Source organism: Alligator mississippiensis, chromosome 2, assembly GCF_030867095.1.
Source record: "Alligator mississippiensis isolate rAllMis1 chromosome 2, rAllMis1, whole genome shotgun sequence".
NCBI lineage: Eukaryota > Metazoa > Chordata > Crocodylia > Alligatoridae > Alligator > Alligator mississippiensis.
The window spans coordinates 148,808,022-148,830,568 of record NC_081825.1 but is presented as its reverse complement, the minus strand read 5'-3'; the positions used below and the strand labels follow the sequence as shown (position 1 = coordinate 148,830,568).

Below are 22,547 nucleotides of genomic sequence, written 5' to 3'. Positions count from 1 at the left end.
CATCTCCAGTGAAGGAGGTTGCACAGCTTCCCTAGGAAGCTTGTTCCATCATTCTACCATTCTTTCTGAAATTTAATCTATATCTACTATGCTGCAGTTGAAACTCACCCTCTCATACCCTTTCTGTGCGGCAACAGAGATCAGTCCGTCATACTCCCTCCTTTTTATGGCAGCCTTATAAATACTTCAAAACATTTCCCACCTTAATCTCTTTTCCCCCAGACCAAATAACCTTTTCTCATACGGCTTGCTTTCCAGTGCCTTTAACACCACTGTCACCACCTCTGGATCCTCTGCAAGTCTCTCTATGTCTTTCTTAAAATGTGGTGCCCTGTACTGAATATAAATACATCAGCTGAGGCCTAACCAGTAACAAGTACAGTGACACAGTCACCTCGTGGTCACCTTAACTAATGCCCTGCATTGATTTAATAGATTTCATAGACACTAGGGCTAGAAGGGACCTCAGGAGATCATCGAGTCCAGCCCCCTGCCCAAGGGGCAGGAAGTCAGATGGGGTCAAAGGATCCCAGCAAGATAAATGTCCAAATGTTTAAAGGAGTCCAGAGTAGATGCTTGCACCACCTCTGGCAGCAGTCTGTTCCAGGACAGTCCCAGATTTTGGAGAACAGTCCCTGCCAGCCAGTGAAAATTAAAACTAGCATCTTCAGCATGGGAAACAGAGGCAGAGCCACTGGAGCTGCTGAGTATGAAGCCCTATTGACACTAAATGTTACTTCATAGGAGACCGTGACCATCTGTGAATTAAAGAACACTGGATCATTAATGGGCCATTGACTCCCTCCCGCTTGCAGCAGTGGATGGAAGAGGGGGATGGAGAGACAGGCAGGCAGCATCCCAGATTTCACATTATTCTAGATAGTAACCCTACCTCACAACTAGGGACATTCAAAAAGCCTGAATTGATTCAATCTTTGCAGGTTAGTCTAACCTGCTTAGATTGAACCAGTTTGCAAGTGCACAGACATTCCCTCTGAGAATGCAGGCACATGCCTGCAGTGGCTCAGGCTAGAAGCTGGGGGGGGGCACTAGAGCAGCCCTCCCTTCCCTTCCACAATGCTGAGCTGGGGGGCATGGCCAGGCCCAGGCAGGATGTGCTGATTAGGGAGGCATGTAAACCCTCACCCTGGCCTGCACCATCCCAGGCTTTTCCCCACTTGGTGCTCAAGGGGCAGGAGTGTTGCCAGACCCCAGCCCTAGGTTAGCATTCTCAGGCAAAGGCGGGGGGGGGGGCATGCAGACACATATACAGATACCTCTCAGCCTTAGATAGCATACCACATGCCTAGGGTCCATGGAGCTGGGGTCTGTGCTGTGGGACATGGGAGGAAGGGAGGGAGGTGGGGAATTCCTGCCTGAGCAGCAATGGCATGGGGTGGGGGGGACAGGATGAAGCCTGGGGTCCTTGGGGAATCCCTAGGGTCCCATGCCTAGGGTCCGTGGGGAATCCCTGCTTGAGCAAGGAGCAGCAAAGGTGGGGTGGGGTGGGGTGGGGTGGGGCAGGGGGAAACCAGGCAGAACCTACTGTGCCTGCAGTCTCCCCCAGGAGCTCTGGTTAGGGAAGAGGGAGGCAGGGCCAGCCCTGCTCTCTGGAGTACAGCCCAGAACTGCAGAGCATCTGGGATGCTGGGGGACTCTAGTTTAACTTAAACAAGGAAGGGGTCTGGGACAGATGTTGCATAAATCAAGTTGACCCAAATTAGTTAAGTTTAATTCTACATTCAACCAGGTTTATCTTAAACCAGTTTCAGCCATTCTGAAACTGGTTCCTGAACTTATGTTCTGCTACAGGTTTAAATCAGTTTCTGATCACTTAAACTAGTTTATGTGTAATGTCTGTCCCTAGCCCTAGTGTCTTACATATAATACTCCTGTTGATGTAGACCAAAAGTATAGTTGCTTTATTTGCAGCAGCATCACATTGATGACTCATTTTGAATTTGTGGTTCCCCACAACAGAAGAACCTTCTCAGCCTGGCTACTACATAGCTCAGTGTCTCCTTTCTGCCTTCTTGCATTTAGTTTTCCTCACCAAGGCATAGCACGTTCAGTTTTCACTTATGTCCATCTTAAGTATGTATATGGGATCTCCATCATAGTACCTGAGCACCTCAAGTCTTTAATCCTCTTCACATCCCTGTAGGATAACACAGGCAGGGGCTGATCCACAGAGGGTGTAGTGGCATGGCCACACCTCCTTTCAGACCTGACCACAGGAGCAGCAGTGGGGACTTTCTTTTTAAGCCCCCAGATCAAAGAAGCATCCCATTCCCCCCCCCCCCCCACCACATTCTCAGCACCCCCTGAGGGCTCCAGAGCTATTCCTGCCCCATTCTAGCCAGGCTCAGAGAACAGCAGCAAGTAGCAGGAAGCAGGTTCCTCCTTCCTGTACAGTCACCCCCTGGTGTAAAATGCATGAGCCGCCCTGGGAGCTGACCCTGCAGATATGCCCACATTCCCAGTGATTTCCATTGTATTTCAATCATTCCCAATCACTCTCATTCATCGGGGAACCAATTTACATGGGAGGGTACAATGAATCATATTATTGCAACATGGGATGCCCTGGCAGAGCAAGCACAGGGTAGGTGAACTCAATTGCTGCCACTGACACTACTGTCCCCCGCTGAGCTCAACTGAAGCAGTCATAGATTCATAGATGTTAGGGTCGGAAGGGACCTCAATAGATCATCGCGTCCGACCCCCTGCATAGGCAGGAAAGAGTGCTGGGTCTAGCTGACCCCAGCTAGATGCATATCCAACCTCCTCTTGAAGACCCCCAGGGTAGGGGAGAGCACCACCTCCCTTGGGAGCCTGTTCCAGACCTTGGCCACTCGAACTGTGAAGTTCTTCCTAATGTCCAGTCTAAATCTGCTCTCTGCTAGCTTGTGGCCATTATTTCTTGTAACCCCTGGGGGCGCCTTGGTGAATAAAACCTCACCAATTCCCTTCTGTGCCCCTGTGATGAACTTATAGGCAGCCACAAGGTTGCCTCTCAACCTTCTCTTGCGGAGGCTGAAAAGGTCCAGGTGCCCCAGTCTCTCCTCATAGGGCTTGACCTGCAAGCCCTTAACCATATGAGTGGCCCTTCTCTGGACCCTCTCCAGGTTATCCGCAACCCTCTTGAAGTGCAGTGCCCAAAATTGCACGCAGTACTCCAACTGTGGTCTGACCAGCGCCAGATAGAGGGGAAGTATCACCTCTTTGGATCTATTCGTCATGCATCTGCTGATGCACGATAAAGTGCCATTAGCTTTTCTGATGGCTTCATCACACTGCCGACTCACGTTCATCTTGGAGTCCACTAGGACTCCAAGATCCCTTTCTGCTTCCGTGCCACCCAGCAGGTCATTTCCTAGGCAGTAGGTATGCTGGACATTTTTCCTCCCTAGGTGCAGCAGTCCTGGAGCCCCCAGTGGAATGAAGAGTTGTGGTGTGGGAAGATTGTGGGGGTGGTGAGGAGGAAGGGCTCCATAACCTCCCCAGCTGGATTCAGCAGGGGACACCTGTGGTGGCAGCAGTAGGCAGGTTCACCCACCCCATGCTTGCTCCCAGGCTGGCAAGAAATACCTGGAAGGACCAGAAAGATTAAGGAGGACCTGCCTGCTGTCACCACTACTTGGCTACAAGCAGGGGAGGAGGAGCTTTGAACAACCCTCTCCCACCTTTAGCCAGGGACAGCAGGAAGAGGGGCAGCAGCATGTGGGGGAGGGGATGAATGTTAAGGGAAGGAATGTGCTACTGAGGACAGAATGGAAAAGAAAGGATGCTGAGAGCCACAGGGGTGAAAGGGATGCAGACTGTCATGGTCCACCAGACCAGCTTGCCTTGTGGGTAGAATCAGCATGGAGCTAGAGATTGCAGGGGTAGGGGTCAGAAGCCACAAGTCAGGAGCCAAATGCGAAGCCAGGGGCAGAAACCAGAAATAAGAAACCTAGTTACTAAATCTGAAGGATAATCCACAAGATGAAGTCAAAGAGCAAGACAAATCAGAGTCAGGAGCCAGGAAAACCCACACCCAGACTGCAAGCCAAAAGCAGAGGCAGGAACCAGGGGAGCAAGAGATGTTGCTAGGACCAGAACTGCTTAGAGACTGAAGACCCATGTGTTGTGCAGCAAGGCTCAGGTGCCAGAGGAGTTCCTTAAAAGCAGCTCCAGGACCAAAGGGAAGGTGCTGGGGGGTCAACTGGCCTTGATTATTGTGACTGAATCAGCTGCACTTAGTTTCCTGCCCTGCAGCTCTTGGTATCCGAGTTGTACAGAGCTGACCCAGGCTGCAGCACAGGAGTCTTACACAGACAGGATCCTGACCTGACTTGGGAACTTAAGAACAGTCTGCCCACCTGGGGTAGGCAGGAGCTGGAAGTGGCTATGCAACAACTCCTGCACTGCTGGTCCCTGTTCCTTTACCATGCTTCACAACATCTTGGATCTGCCCATGAACATAACTCTCATTCTCATTAAATAAATGCACAGCTATACTAAGCGATTTGCTCAAAGTCATGCAGGGTATCTAGGGTGCAACACAGAGGTAAACTGGAGTCTTTCAAGTCTCAGATTAAGTGTTGGGTGCTAATAGTGGTGAACATCTGTGAAAGGGTAAATGTGGACTGAACCCATCTAGCGCCATGTAGAGAGATACCTTAATGCTCAGGTCCTGGAAGCAGTACAGCCGCATTTCCAAAGTAGCCCACTGACTCTCATGCTAATGCACATGTGCTATGTACACTACCCAAATTAATTAATTTAGCACTAGCTGGGGTATCCTGGCTGCTGCTACATGGCTTTAGCCAGCCATCTAGCATTGTAATCAAGAGTCTGGTATGAGTTTTCTAATTCTGGGCCTGAACAAATTCTTATCATCATGGTGGTTATTCTGACTCTCCTTAATTTTTTCATTTCTTCCTGAAGCAAAGGGAGTTATACTGTAATGCTTCCTGATAAACACAGCCATCTGCTGAAAGTACAAAAGGTTTACTGGCAAAGTCAGTGGCAATGGAGCCTGGGGTTATTCAAGACAAAGTAACAAATATAACTTAGCACAGGAGTAATTAATTTAGCACGGCTCTTGGGAATAATTTTTTCAGCCTCAAAATTCTTAAATTCTGTATGTTCACAGATCCAAAAGAGGAGCTCAGTGCTCCTCAAAATAGGTCAAATAGAAAGAAACTAGGAGATTCTATTGGCCTGAGAGTTGGTTTTACATTTTTATTCCAAAAGTGAAATGCATGTAGTCATGACAAAGCAAAGAATACTACAACACAAGGGTAAGTAACTAGAGAAAATGACCATTGGATTGCAGTGAAATACATAGATTCTTGCTTGCTTTCTGGAAATGTGCAAAGATAAGAGACTTAGCTTTGTAGTTCTACAACTGCAGAGCAGTTGTAAACAGGATTTTTAAAATAATATTTTATGACTATGAAATAACTAATTTACTGATCATTAAATAAAAACGTTGAATACAACAACGCATTTTCAAAGTGCAATATAAGGGAAATTGAAAGGAAGAAGAAAATTGCTGTGGCCCTTAATTCAAACTTTAATTTTTCAGAGACTTATAGAACAGGAAACCTCTTCTAGAACAATTAAATAAAAAATGGATGTGTTTTTCCAAAAACTATGCTTTTGGGCTAATGCAAGTTTGGGGTTCGATACAGGTGTAACCCGGGCGGTACTCCAAGAGGTATCCCCTCTCCAACTGAAGGGATCAAAACAAGTGCACAAGGGCTGTGGGAGGTGTAAGGGACTCTCCTCCCCCTATAGAGCAGAGGGAGACCACCAATGGGGACTTAACCATATACCTTTTAATGAGAGAACTGTACTGGAAACTTAACTAGTATAAACCAGGGAGTATAGGGGACACTACAATGCCCCGAGGGGGCAGGATTCAACAAAGGTTAGACACTTACAATCATAGAAATATTCATCCAGTTGACAAAGACAGGGTAACCAAAATATAAAACACAAACAGCAGAACAAACAATACTGTTTGGTGAAATATAAAATAAGGCACAAAATACAAAATGTCAAATGACAAGGAATGTAGGGCCTAGGTACCTGGAGGGGGAGAAACAGGGAAAACACAATGGCCCCTTTCCACTGCAACAAGAATTTCTCCCTAGTAGTTCGCTCACCTTAAGACATCGCAGCTGGGGCTTAAACTCACATTTCACACATGGTAGGCAGAAAGTCTACCACACAGCTACCAGTACTAGTATTGTGCAATGCTGCTAGGCATCTTGACTGTCCAGTAGCCCCGGCCTCATGTCAAGCTACCTGGCCTCTTATTGGAGGAGCTGAAAGCAGAGCTGGGAACCTCTCAGGTTGCTGCTCAGATCCTTGCTGGAGCTGGGTAGCCTTTCCTGCCAGCCGCACACCACGCTGCTGAGGGCCCCAGTGCTGCCTATAGATCCCACTCCTTCAGGTGCTTCTGGGGCAACTGCTCCTGCCCCACTGGCCCAGCTCTTTGAAACTCCGGTCCCTCGCTGGTCTACCCTGAGTCAGCTGTGCTGCCCCTTTTATCCCACTCCAGGTGACCCAAGGGGCCAATCAGGGGACATGGAGGGTGAGTCTCTGGGGTCTGATTGGTGAGGAAAGGGAATCTCAAGTCTTCCAATCATCTTTTACCCTTTCAAAACCCCTGGGCTAAGTCACTACCAGCTATCCCATTACACAGAAAGTATTGGTAGCATTATATGGCTGTGACTGTCCTATACTACGGTCCCTACTCATCTTTAAATCTCTGAAAAAAAACAGTATGAAAATCAACCCAAATGTATACTTACTAATAATACCAAGCAGTAGATAATGTCTGTCTGAAAAATATGAGCAAATGTTTATGAGGGAAGTTTAGAAATGTAAGACATAATCCACAGGTGTGTGACAAGCACACAGAACTTTTTCTGAAGTCAAAGGGAGCTATAGATTGCTCAGACCCTCAGAAAAGTCATCAGAAAAGGCTTACAAGTGGATAACTTAATATCACAGATGCTCAGGGTTGCTTGAGTAAGACAGTTATTTACTCTTTTTATGGCATGCTAGAGATTTATGGCCATAAACAGACCCATAAAAGAGATAAGTAAATAGGAAAATAAATTATCATTAAAGAAATTGTAAATTATAAATACAGAACCATATTTCAGACAGTAGCTTATACATTATGGATGCCTATATATGCAAATTGACATCCTATGATTCTGAACTTCAGAGGATGAAAGTTTGGGGAATACCATGAGTGTACTACTTTAAGTATCAGAAAAAGTAGGTAGCACCACTTTAAGGGTATACTGTATAGTAGTCTACTTATCTCCCTTATCGCACATGAGTGCCTCTGACTGAACCCTGCAATGCAGGAATTTGCTACTGAGATCTATTTGGTCGCCGTGTTAGTCTGAGAGAAAAAGAAATGCAAAACTCAGAACTCTTGGTTCAGAGATGACACCTTTTATTAGACCAACTAAGAAATAGCAAAAAAAAGATATTCAGTCAGTGCCCTTTAAATGTGTTCCTTTAAAGCAGGCTTGTCCAACATGCAGCCCGCCAAGCCATTTTCTCTGGCCTAAAGTCCCTCGCTCGGGACAGGCGAAGATTCCTGGCGCTTGCTCCATGGTGGCGGCGGGGCAGCCGTGAGGCAAGGTGAGGCAGGAAGGGTCAGCCCGCGATCCTCAGGTGGCAGCGAGGGGAGGAGAACTGCTTACCCTTGCCGGGCCGGGCTCATCACGTGAACTGGGTCCCGCCGCCGCTACCCTGAGGGCTGCGTGGCACGGGGCTACCCCAGCCGCGCCTGACTGGACGAGCTGGAGACAGCACCTGCAACTTCTCCTCTGGCTCCACCCCTTGCCCATGGCGCACAGCTGGAGGAGCTGCAGCATGGCCCGCGCCCTGCCCGCATGCGTGGTGGACAGAGGCACCAGGTAAGGCCCCGCGCGGAGTTGGGGGCGCCTCAGGGCCAGGCCGGGGCTGCGCGGTTGCTGGAGCCGGGCTGAGTGGGAGGCAGGAGGAGCCCGGCCCAGACGCACTCTACACAGGGGGCAGAGCAGCGTTACCTGGCTCCTGGCTGCGGAAGGGCCACCCTGTGCCGGCGTTGGTATATGGGGCAGCGGCTGCGGCACCTGCTGCTGTTGCCGAAGAAGAGCTGGCGGGGGGGGGAAGAGCCCGGCGCTGCACAGCCTGGGTAGGACCCCGCTGCTTCCTCCAGCGGCCTCACTTCAGCCTGGGGCAGGAGATAGCTGCTGTGGGTGGGGCCGCGGGCCCTGGGACTGCAGCGTTCCTGCCCTGCCCCGCCGGCTGCTCCCAGTCCTGACTGCTCCTTGCAGCCATGAGGCCAAAAGCACTGAGTGCCACTGAAAGGCCCAGGCAGCTGGGCTCCAGCTAACAGCACCTAGCCCCGGAGCCTGCCAGCTGCCACTGGTCAAGGGCTACCTGAGGCAGGCTTGTATCCAGGAAGAGAAAAACTAAATCCCTCCAGCTGCCCCCCGAGCAGACAGCTTAGCCCACACAGGGCTGTGGGCCGCCCTGCACCAACTCAGCTGCCTTGCAGCTGCACCCCTGGTGGAGGCCATCTCTCCCAGCCTGTACAGGCATGGCCAAGGAGGCATAGGGACCCAAAAAGTAAAAAAATAAAAAGTAATACAAGGTTGCACTAGAGAGGCCTCAGCTGGAGGAGGCTAGAGAACAATGCAGGGAAGCCAGGGGCATCCCTGACCTTTCACCTCCCCCTCCAAGGCAGTGTCCACAGCCACCAGGGCAGCAGAAGGGCACCCTTCTGTCTCAGACACCTTGTGTGGTACGGGCAAGAGGTCTTTGCTGCCTCCACCTTTAAAAATAATAATAGGATGCAAAAATCTGAGGAACTCAGGCCAAGGCAGCCAGAGGGGGGTTGGGTATGGCCTGCTGAGCCCCTGATTCCAGCCTGTTTCTTTCCAAGCAGTGAGTGTCTGGGAGGACAGGTTTGGGCAAAATGTGGCCAGGGCACCAAGAAGCACCCAAGGCCTGGCTCCTTTCCCTGCAAAGCTTCCAGGCCAACAAGGGAGATATGCCAAAATAGCTTGCTGCTGTAACCTAAGCATTTATTTAATCAAGTGTTTGGTATTATTTCATTGTTGCTTTTATATTGTTTTTGTTTTGGATTTTAAACCACATTTCCAGACCCATTTCATTGTCACTTCTTGCAACTTCATTGGTGTCAAAGGTCATGTGACCACTTCCTGATGTGATACCGCTTCCTGTGAGGTCTTTGAATATGGCTTACCAGCCCACTCGGTGATAAGAAGTTTATGATCTGGCCCCACATTCAAAAAGGTTAGACACCCCTGCTTTAAAGATTCCTGCCTTAAGGATCCAAGCATCATGCTGAGGGGAGCTGTATATTCGTTTAAATAAGACAAGCGCCTGAATTACCATGTCTGCAGTAAACACAAAATAAACAAGTAATTGATACTACAGACTGGGGGTTAGGGGGAAATCACAGTGGGAGTCTGTTTCTTGAATGAAATTCTGACACTACTCTGTGCATTCTTTTGCACCTCCCATCTTCCTTCCTTTTACTTACCAAGGGCTTAGTTTCATCTTCATCTTTGAAATAATAAAGCTGGTCCCTCTTGAGAACAAACCAGCGTGTGCGCCAAGTTTTAACAAAACCTCCTTGCTTCCTCAGCCACCCGCACTTAATGGCATGGTGCCATCCTTGGCTTGGCAGGGAATTCTCTGCAGGGCCATTGTGCTCGTCCATAATGAGACCAATAGACTCTCCTGTGTAGAAAACAAAGAGGAAATTAAAGTTGTGATTGTGTGTATGTGGGTTTTTTCATTTTTTTTTTTTTTAAAGTAACAGCCTGCCAGTTTTCATTGTAGCTGGAAAACAAATAAAGCCTGACAACAAAGGTACCTTACAAGGTTATTTCCTGTCTGCCTACTTAGTCTTAGGCCCATGCCAGTCAACTGAAAGAATATAATCCAGTTTCCAAAGTAATGCTGAATTAACTTTTCACAAAAAAGGGCAGACAATCAGGGAGAAAAATAATACAACTCTTTAGGCAAGATATGGTGTGCTTCTATGCATGAAAAATAAAACATGTCCTTTCAACCTAGGTGATGTATTTTAGATTAAAGAGAAGCAACAGTAAAAGAACCAGCATTACATCTCAATGACAGATAAGGTTTCAATTTGTCAGAGCCTCTGATCTTCCATTCCAACACAGCCCAGCCTCTAGCAAGGAGACAGGCTTTTAAAGATTCCCTGCACAGAAAATGGAAGTCATTATGCACCTAATTCCTTTGGATTTTAGGCATGTTATTAAAAAACAAATTTTTGCCCTAAAAAACAGCCTGCATCTTAAATTCAAGTTAAAAAAACCTAAATAAATTGTCAATAAAATAATACATTACAATTAAAAAATGTATGCATGAAACACAACAAAAGATGCGACCGCGCAACCAGGAACATGACTTAAGGATTTGCTTGGTTTTTGTGTTTTGTTTTGTTTTTTTTTTGGGGGGGGGGGTTTAAAAATAAAACTGGTAGCTCATGTTTGCACCAGAGGGATTGCATTCTTATAAATGTATCTTTTTATGTTCTTTTTTAAAAAACTAAAATTAAGAGAGAAAAAAAAATGTAGTTCCCTCTTAAGTTCAAATGAATATAGTACTTTAATCGCATAACAAAACGAATCCTTTTGGCTAGGGACAGAAATCATAGGCAATGTGTAGGGTGGGGGCACATGCCCCTCCAAGATTAGCCGCCACTGTTGCCAGCTTCTGCAGGCAGTTGCTCGCCCCCCGACCCCACGCCAATGCTGTTGCTGGTGTCTGCAGGCAGTCCCCACTCACTACTCGCCTCTTCCCCCACCAACACTGCTGCTGGTATCTGTGGACAGTCCCCGCTTGCCTCCTGCCCATCCCCCCACCGCCACCGGCATCTGTGGGCAGTCCCCACTCACCACCCCCGACACTCCTGCCAGGATCTGCAGGCGGTCCCCACTTGCCACCAACTATAAATGGTGCCCCACAGTCTCAGGAGTCACCAGTCATTCATGACAGAAATTACCCACAAACCAGTTCAAATCTGTAATGCAACAGAACTTCATAGCACATAAACTGCTTTCAAAATGGCTGAAGCTGGTTTACAATAAACCTGGATGGGTGTAACATCAGACTTAACTGATTTAGGTTAAATTGGTTTATTGAATTTTTGTCCCAGATCCCCTCCACATTCAAGTTAACTCACAGTCCCCCCCAGCATCCCAGGATGCTTTTCACCTCCCAAAATAGCCTTGGCCCAAGTTGTCTGCTGCAGCCCCACAGGGAGGTGCAAATTTGGTGGTGAAATCATAAATCAATAGAGTTTCTCATGGTTTGAGCTGGGTTATAGAAATTAAGCTAGGTAAGTTTAATGTGAAGGTCATTTTGTAGGCCAGAAAAAAAACTTTGTTGCAATTCAGAGCTATACTTTCTGCCATCGCTGAATGGACGTGAATTTCCCAGATTGAGTCTGCATATGCAATACGTAACCATGTGGTAAGTCTTTAAGGTCAAATGAATCTTCACTAAGCCGGATTCTATGTCCAGAGTTGAACAAACTGCATGAGGTTTGGTTTAGAATTTCAACCTTCAGTGCTCTGAGTTCAAGCAAATACATGTCATAAAGTGAAACTCACAGATGTAGAACCAGGTGTACCGAAACAGAATAACATGTGATCAAAACCCACAAGGGAATAAGTTTTAGACAGCATGAATAACAAACTTGATTTCCATTAAACAATGTCAGACAGTGAGTGTGGTCTGTTTTCCAGATCTCTCCTTGCAAATAGCTTCCTTGCCTCATCAGCACTTGATACAGATGTAAGCATTTAGGGAAGTCTGCTTCACAAGCAAACTTATGTATTGTTGTTAAAAAGTTGGTGTTAGAAATGAAGTAGGACATATTGGGCATGTCTACATATGCCATTAACACCCAGAAATGAACTGCAAGCTTATTGCTCCACAGTTTGTTGCTTCTGGGAAGCTCCCAAGTTCACATTTTACACATGTGCCTGGACTGCAGCATGTTGAGCCAGGTCGCAGCACCCTTGGGGTCAGCCTGCCAGCCCAGGGCAGCTCCAACTGAGCTCAGTGTGCTGCAGAGGGCCTGGGAGAAGGCTTACACAACTGAAGTAAGTGTCCAGCATGCTATAACCATCAGTTTAGATGAGAAATGCATAGACCAAAAATGAAATACCTAATCTAGAACTAAACACAATTTCCAGGATATGGTGGTGCAATAACCGGAGTTGCAACTCTGAAAGCTAGTATGCAAAGATCTATGTTTTGATCTTGAGCAATGGTTCCCACCTTTTTTGCCCCACTGGGCAGGTGAGTGGCTTGGAGTTAGTGTTCTGCCCAGATGAAGCCCTGTGCACCAAGATCAGGCTGAGGCCTGGCACCACCCCCTCCCTGGCCCATGTGCTGGGACTAGGCCCCAGCAGGTCTGTCACCACCCCCTCCTGCCCTTGCACGCCAAAATTGGATTCCACAGTCTCAGCATCATCTTCTGTCCTCATGTGCTAGGATTGGACTTCAGGCACCTGGTGCCAGCCGCTCTGGGCTTGGCCCCTGGTGTTCAGCATCAAATCTGCCTGGCCCTTCATGCTAGGATCAGGCAACCCAATCCAACATGCAGGGCCCAGGGCTCTGCACAAATGTAGAAATCTGGCAGCAGGGGAGTGGTGGCACTGCTCCCCCAATACCAAATTTCCAGGCACGTGGGGAGCCCCCCCAGGCCAAACGACACAGTGCTGTGTGCTGGATCTGGCCCACACGTACCCTGATCTTGAGTTGTTCCTGGCGACCTCCTCACTTCCGGAGACACTAAGTCAGATTCACTGCTTTCCTGCTCCTAATGCCTTTGTTTATACCAGCACCAAACAAATGTAATGAATAAGCCACTGGGAATGTGCTGGAACTTTTAGTTTGCTTTCTACTGATAGAAAGTACTGTGTAAAATACAAGGCAGTAGTCAACCAGGCTCTCAATTCCTGGTATGCACTTAACTCCAAATTTACAGTTTTCAGCTAAAGGTTCTATTACAATTTCTATTATAATAGGAACTACAGGGATGCCCAAGCTTTCTAAAAGATGTTTAAAACTTAGTTTATCATCTTCTAGCATTGTTGTAAGTTATAAGAATTTGCTTCCAAGTCTGGTGAAATAACAAGAGCAGGTAAGAAGCTAAGGTACAATTACCAGAATGAAGAGAAACAGCAATTATTCTGCAGGTACAGGAAACGTGGCTTGTTCATTTGCTTATATTTTTTTCAGCCTTAGCTGGACTCACTTGGATCCAGCTGTGGTTTAAATTGGGCTATAGTGTTTGTAAATAAACAGTTTGCCAACTTAAATCCTGAGGAAATAAATCCACTCACATTCAAAAGGAAAATATTTTTATTGTGGGTGTGCTACTGAAAACTAACAAACTGAGAAACTGATTTGTAAACCTGAGCTTTCAGTTACTCAATTGTTATCCCAATTGCAGAAAATTGTAACTTCTAACTTCAGCCATAGTGCTATGTTAACCTTATGGTCCCTCCTTTAGGTTAGGGACAGAAGTTACATATAAACCAGTTTAAGTGATCAAAAACTGGTTTAAGCCTGTAACAGAACAAAAGTTCAGTGCACATAAGCTAGTTGCAAAGTGACCAAAACTGGTTTAAGATAAACCTGGTTGAATGTAGTATCAGACTTAATTAATTTGGGTAAAACTGGTTTATGCAACTTCTGTCCCAGACCTTTCCCTGGCTTAAGTTAAATCAGAGTCCCCCAGCATCCCTGCATCCCTTTAGTCCTGGTCTGGGTTGGGCTGTGCTGTCTGCTCCAGAGAGCAGGGATGGCCCTGCCCTCTGCTCATCAGCCAGCCCTTGCTCAGGCTGCAAAGGGGGTGGGGGTGGGAAGCCTGGCTGGGGACTGCAGATGGTCTGCTGGGGAATGGGGGGGGGGAGTAACCCCTGACAGACATTTCCTCCTGGAGTAGAGGGGATGGGGGATTAGGGCAGGGCAGGGCAATAGCCTGAGAGGGTCTGCCCCCACCCCCAGCAAACCCCTGCTGGGGTCTGGGAGGAGTTTTAATCCCCCTTTCCCCAGCTCAGTGTGCTGTTCCCACCTTCTCTGCTCAAGCAGGGCATGGGTCTCAAGCAGGCACCAGCTTGACAGGAACTGTTCCCCTCAAGCAAACCCTGACCTGGGGTCTGGGATGGACCTTAATCCCACCTTCCCCAGCTCAGTGTGCTGACACCAAGCCTTGCAGGACGAGGCAGAGGTAAGTGTTGGCAAAGACCTGGCACAATCACCACATGTATGTGCTGGAGCTGGAGCTAAGGGAACAGGAGGGGGTCCCAGACAGCTTCAGGATCACATACAGCTTAACCAAAGAATGCAGAGAGCTACATTTACATTATGAAGCAGAATCTGTAAAAGGTGGGGATCTCTAAATGAAGGCCTTCTGAATACCTGGCTTTAAGGAGATACTCTGCCTTCAGGATTATGTAAGATTTATGCAAGGCTGTCTCATTTTTTTGGTTCATTACATTTTAAGTTAGACTAAGTTGTGTTTGCTCTCACTGTGTTTTACTGAGCTGTACCTTAGCTTAGGCAAAGGTTTTTGGTTGTTCTTTGTTGTGTGCTTGAGGTGGCAAATTGCTGTGTTCAAATACATGCATGCTTCAGAGAAAGGTCTTTTTCCCCACCCCTCACCCCAGCTGGCATCCATGTAGATTTAAACCCCAAGCCTCCAGAGGGCTCTGGTGCCTGGCTGTGCCCCCTCCGCTCCAATAGGGAGGGATGAGAACCTTTTGGAGGACTTGTCTCCCCTCCCCTTTTGCAGTGGTAGGCAGGCGTGCACCTGCCATCTTCTGACTTGAACCACTGCAGGAATGTGGCTGCATTTCCTGATTCAAAGGTCCAATTGTTAAATCGGTTCAATTTGCACAGTTTAGACTAACCTACAGAGATTGAATTATTCAGGCTCAGGCTTTTTGAATGTCCATCCCTACCCTTAGGGTTAGCCCAGGAGGAAGACAGAGTTTAATGTAATAATTATTTTTATTATAGCAGTGCCCAGGGGACCCGGGCTCATTACATTAGTCACTGAAAACACGAATCAACACATGAGAATTAAGAACAATTTACCTTTTGGATCACAGACTATTTTTTATTTGCTCTCTTCCCACCCCCACCCCTTGGGACCCATTAGATTGCTGACAAAAAAAAAAAAAATGCATGCAGTATTTATACTTGAGTTTCCCAAAAAGAATGTTTACTGAGCTGTTCATTTTTGCCAGCTAACCTTCAGTCATTAAATTGTTCTCATAATACTAAAATAAGTGAGGTGCACAGACACAAGTATTATCCAAGAGCAGAAAAGAGCATCATTGCAGGTAAAATACGCATGGATTCTTTTTTTCTTTTTCTTTTTTTTCAATCTTCAAACCACTTTCATGCATGAGAGTAGCAGTGATGCCAGTCAACTGATGTATTTCTGATGTGGGCTGTATGTAGGAGTAAAGTTAAGTTTCCTAGTTGTTTTACATCTTTTTTTTTAAGATTCAGAAAGTAAAGTAAAGTATAATCTGGACTCTGAATCAGAGATTCCTCCAGTTGGCTTGCTTTCACTAGTTGTTTTTACAGCTGTTTCAACACCAAGATCATAAAAATAAATTGCAAGAATATCAGTGTTGGCATGGACACAGAAAAGGCAAAGGTGCAAACTCTATGCAGCTAACACATGACAAAGTGTAGGATTATATCAGGATATCCAAGAACGCCCTGCCCTTGAGGTACGTAAGGCAGAAAAGCCATACATTTTCAGCCAATGAGTAAGTGTATTCCTGAAACCCATGAGAGAATGACGTCCCAGGATTTGCTTGAGAAGCATCTATGGATGCAAGCCAGCGCTTTGCTCACTTTACTAGCCGCAGCATCGTATTGAAGGCTCATGTTCATCTTGTGGTCAATGATGACCCCCAAGTCTCTTTCTTCCATAGTACTAGCCAGTGTAGCACTGCTGAGCCTATAAGGATGCTGCAGGTTTTTCCTCCCAAGGTGGAGAACCTTGTATTTTTCAGTGTTAAACACCATCAGGTTCTCGTCCGCCCATTTGCTAAGCCTGTCCAGGTCAGCCTGGATCACCCTCCTGTCTTCTGGTGTGGATGCTTTGCCCCAAAATTTGGTGCCACTGGTGAACTTGGCCAGTCTGCTTCTAGCTCCAATGTCCACAGATGCTATGGTTCCTTTCTAAGTGGCTTCATTTGACTAGTAAACAAATGTAACATTCACAAAGAGCTTTGTAACCAAAATGAACAATATAAAAATATACTCCATCACCTTCCATCTCAAATTATTTAATCTCTATCATGGCTCCCTGTGGCAGGATACTGTTGGTGCCTGCCAGTTTAAGGGCTGAGACAAGCAGCCAGCAGCCACTTGATTGCAGCAGCCATTTTAGATCTCTGGCTGCCTATATAAACAGTGTTGCTTGCTGCTGGCAGGCAAGGCATAAACATTGGCCACCTGAGCCCAAGGAGGGTGGAAGACCCAGACACGGCTATGGCCACCTGAGCCCAACCAGGGAGGGAAGCCCTGTAGCACCAGAAGGGGTGCGGAGATGTGGAGCCCCAGTGAGGGGGCCACCAGAGGGCTGGGAGCCGTGTGTGTGTGTGCACGCGCACGTGCGCGCGTGCCTAGTGAGGCGCATGGGGCGGAATTAGCCCAGGGTTCAGCACAAGGCTGGACCATACAGAGTAGGGGAACTCACAGGAACCAAAGGGACTGCATGGCAAGGCCAGTATGCAAGTAGCAAAGCCTGATGCCCCAGGGGGTCACTCAAGGAGAAGCAGGGCAGTGGAGTGTGGCCCGGTAATGGGCAGTATGCCAGAGGCCCTGGTGAGAGAGGTGTGGAGTGGAAGAGGCCTCGTGAGAGGAGGTGGTATGACTGCGTGTGCATGGAGCCTGTCATAGGCGGAGAAAGACCTGGGAGACTCCGGAGCCCATGGAGGGAGCCCCAGAGGCAGGGGGCAGAACGGAGAGAAAAAAAAATAAGAAAAATAATTTACTCACCACAGGATGCGAAGAAGAGCAGGGATGGTAGGAAAAGCTTGCGCGTGGCTTGGACGATGCCTTAAGTCACCTGTGGTTGGCGGGTGATGTTACTTCTAGTCGCCGGCCGGCGGAGATAAAAGGGCCGGCGGCGGAGAGGAGCGGGGCGTGCACGTGGCTGCCGGGAGGGAGCCTGGCCGGTGGAGTCAGCTGGAGGCACGGAACGCCGGAGCCGACTGCCAGCGTTCATTACAGAGAATTAAAGGAGTCCGGGGATGAACCAATGGCCGAGCACAGCACAATAGTGGCAGGTGAGCCGGGGGAGAGAGGGGTAAGAGACTCGGTGGCGCAGAGAGGTCAGCGGACCATGGAAGACCCGGAGAGAGGGCTGCAGTCCGGGGAAGACCCAGAGAGAGGGCTGCGGTCCAGGGAAGACCTGGAGAGAGGGTTACAAAGGGAGATACCGGGCAACGAGTGGCAGGTATCTGGCACAGAAAGAGAGAGTTACTGAACCAAGCCACAAGTGTGTGACCTTGTTGTTAAGCGGAGGGGCAGCGAGGCTACTGGCTCCGCTAGGAAGCCTAATAGGGGCGGGGTTATGCCTCTCATTAGGCCCATTGAGCCTTAGTTGAGTTTGAACGGTTTTTCTTTTGTGTTACCCTGGGTTAGAAGGGGCTGAATGCGCATCAGCAGGGAGGTAGAGTGAGGGGTGAGCTCGTTATTGGCCTGTCTGAGGGATTATTCAAGCACCCAGAGGAATACCCAAGATTCACCAGGCTGGGTAAGGGCGAGGTGCAGGGGAGGAGGAGCCTCGCAGAAGACATCTACGACGCAGGTACCGGATGAGGGTAACCGCACTACACGAAGCCCCACCCACTGAAAGATAGAAGTCATGGCAGGCGAGAAAGGGCGGACTGCAGCGCGTGGAAAGACCTCCCCGAAGGCCACCTGCGACGGCAAGCCTGGTACCGGTTAACCCTCAGAGCAAGGAAGCCCGAGGTAAGATGTATGAGGCCCGGCGGTTACAGAGCCCAACTTTGGACTCAGTTTGCTCCAGTCTCAGGCTGGGAGTAATATTAACCTGGATGCCATCTGCGAGGCTTGGGCTGCATTGTAGAGGAGGAACAGAGCTGCAGATCGTGCCCCCCTGGCATTGGGGCAAGAATGGGCAGCCCCCCACCCAATTAACACCATAATTATGTATCATCAAGGAGTAGCAGGTGAAGAGGCAGATGGCTGGCCCAGAAACAGGTGGGTGGGCCAATGACCCACCAGCCCCGAGAAAGCCCCGTTACACTCCCCCTCTTCAAGTTCACCATTACCGTACTGTAAATCTTGCTTCCCTTATTTTCTTAAGGACTAGGAACAGACATTCAAAAAACCTGAGCCTGAATTAATTTTGCAGGTTAGTCTAATCTGGCTAGGCTGAACCAGTTTGCAACTGTGCAGACACTCCCTCTGGACTGAAGAAATGCAGGCACATGCCTGCAGCGGCTCAGGCTAGAAGCTGTGTTGGGTACTAGAGGAGCCCTCCCTTCCCTTCCTCCATACTGATCTGAGGGAGGGCATGCCCAGGCACTGGCAGGACACTCCAGTTAGGGAGGGGTTCCCTCTCCCCCCACCTTGCTGCTCCTGAACAGCAAGGGAGCCAGCGAGGAGTTGATAACAGAGCATTTAGCACCCCATCAAGAAAATAAAAACCTCTCTCATTAGTTCAAGCTCTTCTTAAACAACTTTTTCCAAGGAAGGAACAGAGGGACATTAACCAGTTGACCTATTAATTCCAAAAAGCCCTAAGTGGACACTGTCCTGTCTGCCTTTGTCCCGTCTACCTTACAGACACCTCTCAGCATTAGCTAGCGTACCACATGCTGGCTCCGGTCTATGCTGTGGGAGACGGGAGGGGGGAATCCTTGCTTGAGCAGGGAGTGGTTTCAGGGTGGGGGAAGGAGGGAAAGAGGAAGTCAGGGAGACAACACAGTCCAGGGCTGTAACGTCTCTGGGATGCTGGGGAACTCTGGTTTAAAGTTAAACCAGAAAGGGGTCTGAGACAGATATTGCATAAACCAGTTTGACCCAAATCAATTAAGTCTGATACTACATGCAAATCAGGTTTATCTCAAACTGGTTTCAGCCATTTTCAGACTGGCTTATGTGCACTGAATGTGTGTTCTGTTACAGGTTTAAACCAGTTTCTGATCACTTTAACTGGTTTATGTGTAATGTCTGTCCCTAGCCAAGGGGACTATAGAGCTAGCAATATAAAGTCTAAGGTATGTCGTTGTACCAATCTCTCTCCTTGGCCAATTAGATTCTTATGTTTTATTTAATCCAGCAAGGATATTACTGTGCTACCCAAACAACCCCAGAATGTATAATCTGCTACAGGTTATTATCCTATCTGGAGATGTGACATTTGAGGATTCCCCTTCACCATCTCCTGAATAATGCAAAATATAGTCACACCAGTGTTGAGGCTATTCCAAGTCACCAGTGTGGCTCAGAGCAGGCAGAAATTAGCATGCATCACCAACTACATTAAATTAATCATCGGGGAGGACAGGGCTGTGCAAAGCTTCAGGTGCCGATTCGATTCAGAAAAGATTTGGTGGCCGAATCTCCGAATCCAAAGCAAATCTGGGGGCCAATAAAAAGGTCCTAATTGATTCGAAGGTCTCTGAATTGATTCGTAAAAGATTCAGAGAGCTTCAATGATTTGGGCAGTCCCTGCCTGCTGCAGCAGGGAGCTGGAGCCAGACTCGGAGCTGGTAAGTAGGGGGTGGGGGAGTTGCTTTGCACAGGCCTAGTGGAGAGAGGGAACAAAAAGTTTGGAGCTGGGAGAGTTTTGATAAAAACACTTAAGTTTTGCTGTTGCTATCAGTCATTTCTGGCAAATCAAATGCACACTTGCTTTCTCTCTCTCTTACCCCCTCAACCTTCCTACCGACTCTCTCAGTTCACTCTGTCATTACAGAGACAGTCAGTCATCATAAAACTTCTGTATTACTCTTACTCAGTATCTGCAGCACATTTAGCCAGTGGCTTTTCAACAGGACAAAAAATTATTGCCATACACATTACATTCTATTTATTTATCAGCACTTTTCATCAACCTCCATGAGCTAGCGAGACCTGGCTCTTGGCTTGTGCTAACAGATTAGCAGCTGTGCAGAAACTGAGAGGCCCAAGGGAAAATATAAAACTTTTAGTCAGGACTTTTCTGCCTCATGACAAATCACTTCTGCCATTGGCAGTAAAGCATGGCTGGTCACAAAATCAGCAGCAGTGTCCCAAACCACACCCTGCCCTCCTGTTTTTTGCTCTATAAAATGTCTGAAGGTATTTTTCTTAAAGAAGTTTTACTCCAAGACCCATATTTTTCTTAAATGAGGCTACATGTAGAAATTTTAACTTTCAATTTTCCTTCTAGGTCCTGATCCAAATCTATTCAAGTCAACAAAAAGACTCCTGTAGATTTCAGTAGGCATTAGGATTAGTTCCAGAGACAGGATCAAATAGAGTATCAAAGCCATGAAAGGCTTTGTTCACATATAATAGTACATGTCCTATATTCAGTCTGTGCCAGAACCATCCCATATACGTACATCAACTAGCCAAACTTTTACAGCCCTACAGTTCACTTCCAGGAAGTCATGCAGGAGTGCAAAAATCAGCCAACTGCAGAACATGGCTCAGAACTGCAAAAGAACACTAGGGGCTGGATACCCGACTCCTATGCATTACTCTAGAGCATGGGTGGGCAAAATATGGCCCACAGGCTAGATCCAGCCTGCCAGGCCATTCTTTCCAGCCTGTGGGGCCCCTAAAAAGTTTAGAAAAAATAATAATTAGCTCCTGGCTGCCTGTCAAAGATGACAGAAACCAGGGACAGTAGGACCCAGGGGGAGCCAGCAGCAAGATGCAGATGCCCAGCCCCACCCCACCCCCAGCCATTTCCCTGCCTTCACACTGCTTCAGCAGCACCTGGCTCCCAGCTGCATTGCCAGACCGGAGAGCATGTGGCCTGCACAGATGGGGGTGTGCATGTGTGTGTTTGTAGCTTGAGTCCCACATACACATGCACCCACCCCCCCACACTGCCATATACACAGATCCCCACATCCACACCCTCTCACTCCAGTCAGCCTTCCCCCCACAAACCCCTACCCACCCACACCCCATATATCCACACGCACAGCCACATGCTCTTACCCCACACCCACACCCCACATACCCACACAAATCTATACCCATCCCCCTCACAATATACATGAGTAAAACTTCATTTTAAGATGTTATATACAATCACCTCTATGTACAGTATACAAACACATGTAAACCTGGACAAACATTTTTTTGAAATCAAATTAATGAATGTTTTAAATGTTCACTTTTTAGAATATAATTTGGTATTTTTTTCTGGTTCTGAGATGGCAAAACCCCTTGCTGAAAGGAGTATTTCCGGAGGCAAGGGGAGGGACTTCTGGTGGCAAAGGTCAGGGGTTAGGGGGCATGAATTCCAGTCACAAGATGGCAACCAGGGTGTGGAGCACCTATCAAGGGGTGGGGCTACCCATATGGCCCTCAACAGCTTGCCAAAACTCGTTAAGCAGCCCTCTGCCAAAATAATTGCCTGACCCTGTCCTAGAGACTAGAGAGCCCAGAGGCAGGCTCATATGGTACATCACAGCAAGGGCTGCTCAGAGTGATTTGGAGCTATGCAGTGCAGTATGGAAGGCAGGTAACCTCACAAGGTATGTGGAGAGGGGGAGGCACCCATATAAGGGTGTGGTGCTGTGTGGGGGAGGTAAGGGCTCATGGCACAGTGGGAGGGTGGGTTCATACAGTATGCTTCCCAGGGGCCCATGTACCCTGCTGGTGCAGCCTGTGAGTTATGCATCCCCCTAGCTGCCTAGAAGATGGTCAGCCCCAATATAAAACATCTGTTTACCAAACTCATTCTCTTCCCCCAAAAATTGTTATACCACTATCTTAAAGCCCCACACCCAACCCACACTGGTAGCCTAGAAGCTGCAGGTATGTCCAAGAAACCATGGTTTCTACTATAACGTGACTTTCTGTATCCATAGTAGTATAAATGCATCCCTTTGATAGTGGAGCAGGAGGATACACATAAGCATCAAGTTCTCTCACCTCTCCTGCCCCTTGTATTGTAGTATTCAGGCAGCTTCTGTGGAACTGAGTTTCATAGATGTTGAGGGCTAGAAGGGACATTACAGATCATTGGGTCCAGCCCCCCTGCACATGGGCAGGAAAGACTGCTAGGGACAGATGACCCCAGCAAGGTGGGCATCAAGATGCTTTTTGAAGATTGCCAGGGTGGGTGTCTGTTCATAGTGCATGGCCTTTTTTCTTTCCAAAAGTTCCCCTCCCATTGTACAACCAACAGGCATAATTCTATGGTACTATAACCAGTCTGTTAGTGGGCTCAGTTCATCCTG

At 47.9% G+C, this 22,547-nt stretch overlaps 1 protein-coding gene across 3 annotated transcripts in view; it reads right to left on the bottom strand.

The window, feature by feature from the left end:
- The window catches only part of ARHGAP24 (Rho GTPase activating protein 24), a 520,920-nt gene that overhangs the window by 426,828 nt on the left and 71,545 nt on the right, over positions 1 to 22,547 (bottom strand). For all 3 annotated transcript variants that reach the window (XR_009459915.1, XM_006265457.4, XM_014600612.3), the window contains one exon: positions 9,575 to 9,774. Coding sequence is in view for 2 of the 3 variants with exons in the window: in XM_006265457.4 (XP_006265519.1) it covers positions 9,575 to 9,754 (180 nt within the window). In the remaining variant the exon portion in view is untranslated. The remainder of the gene's footprint in view (positions 1 to 9,574; positions 9,775 to 22,547) is intronic.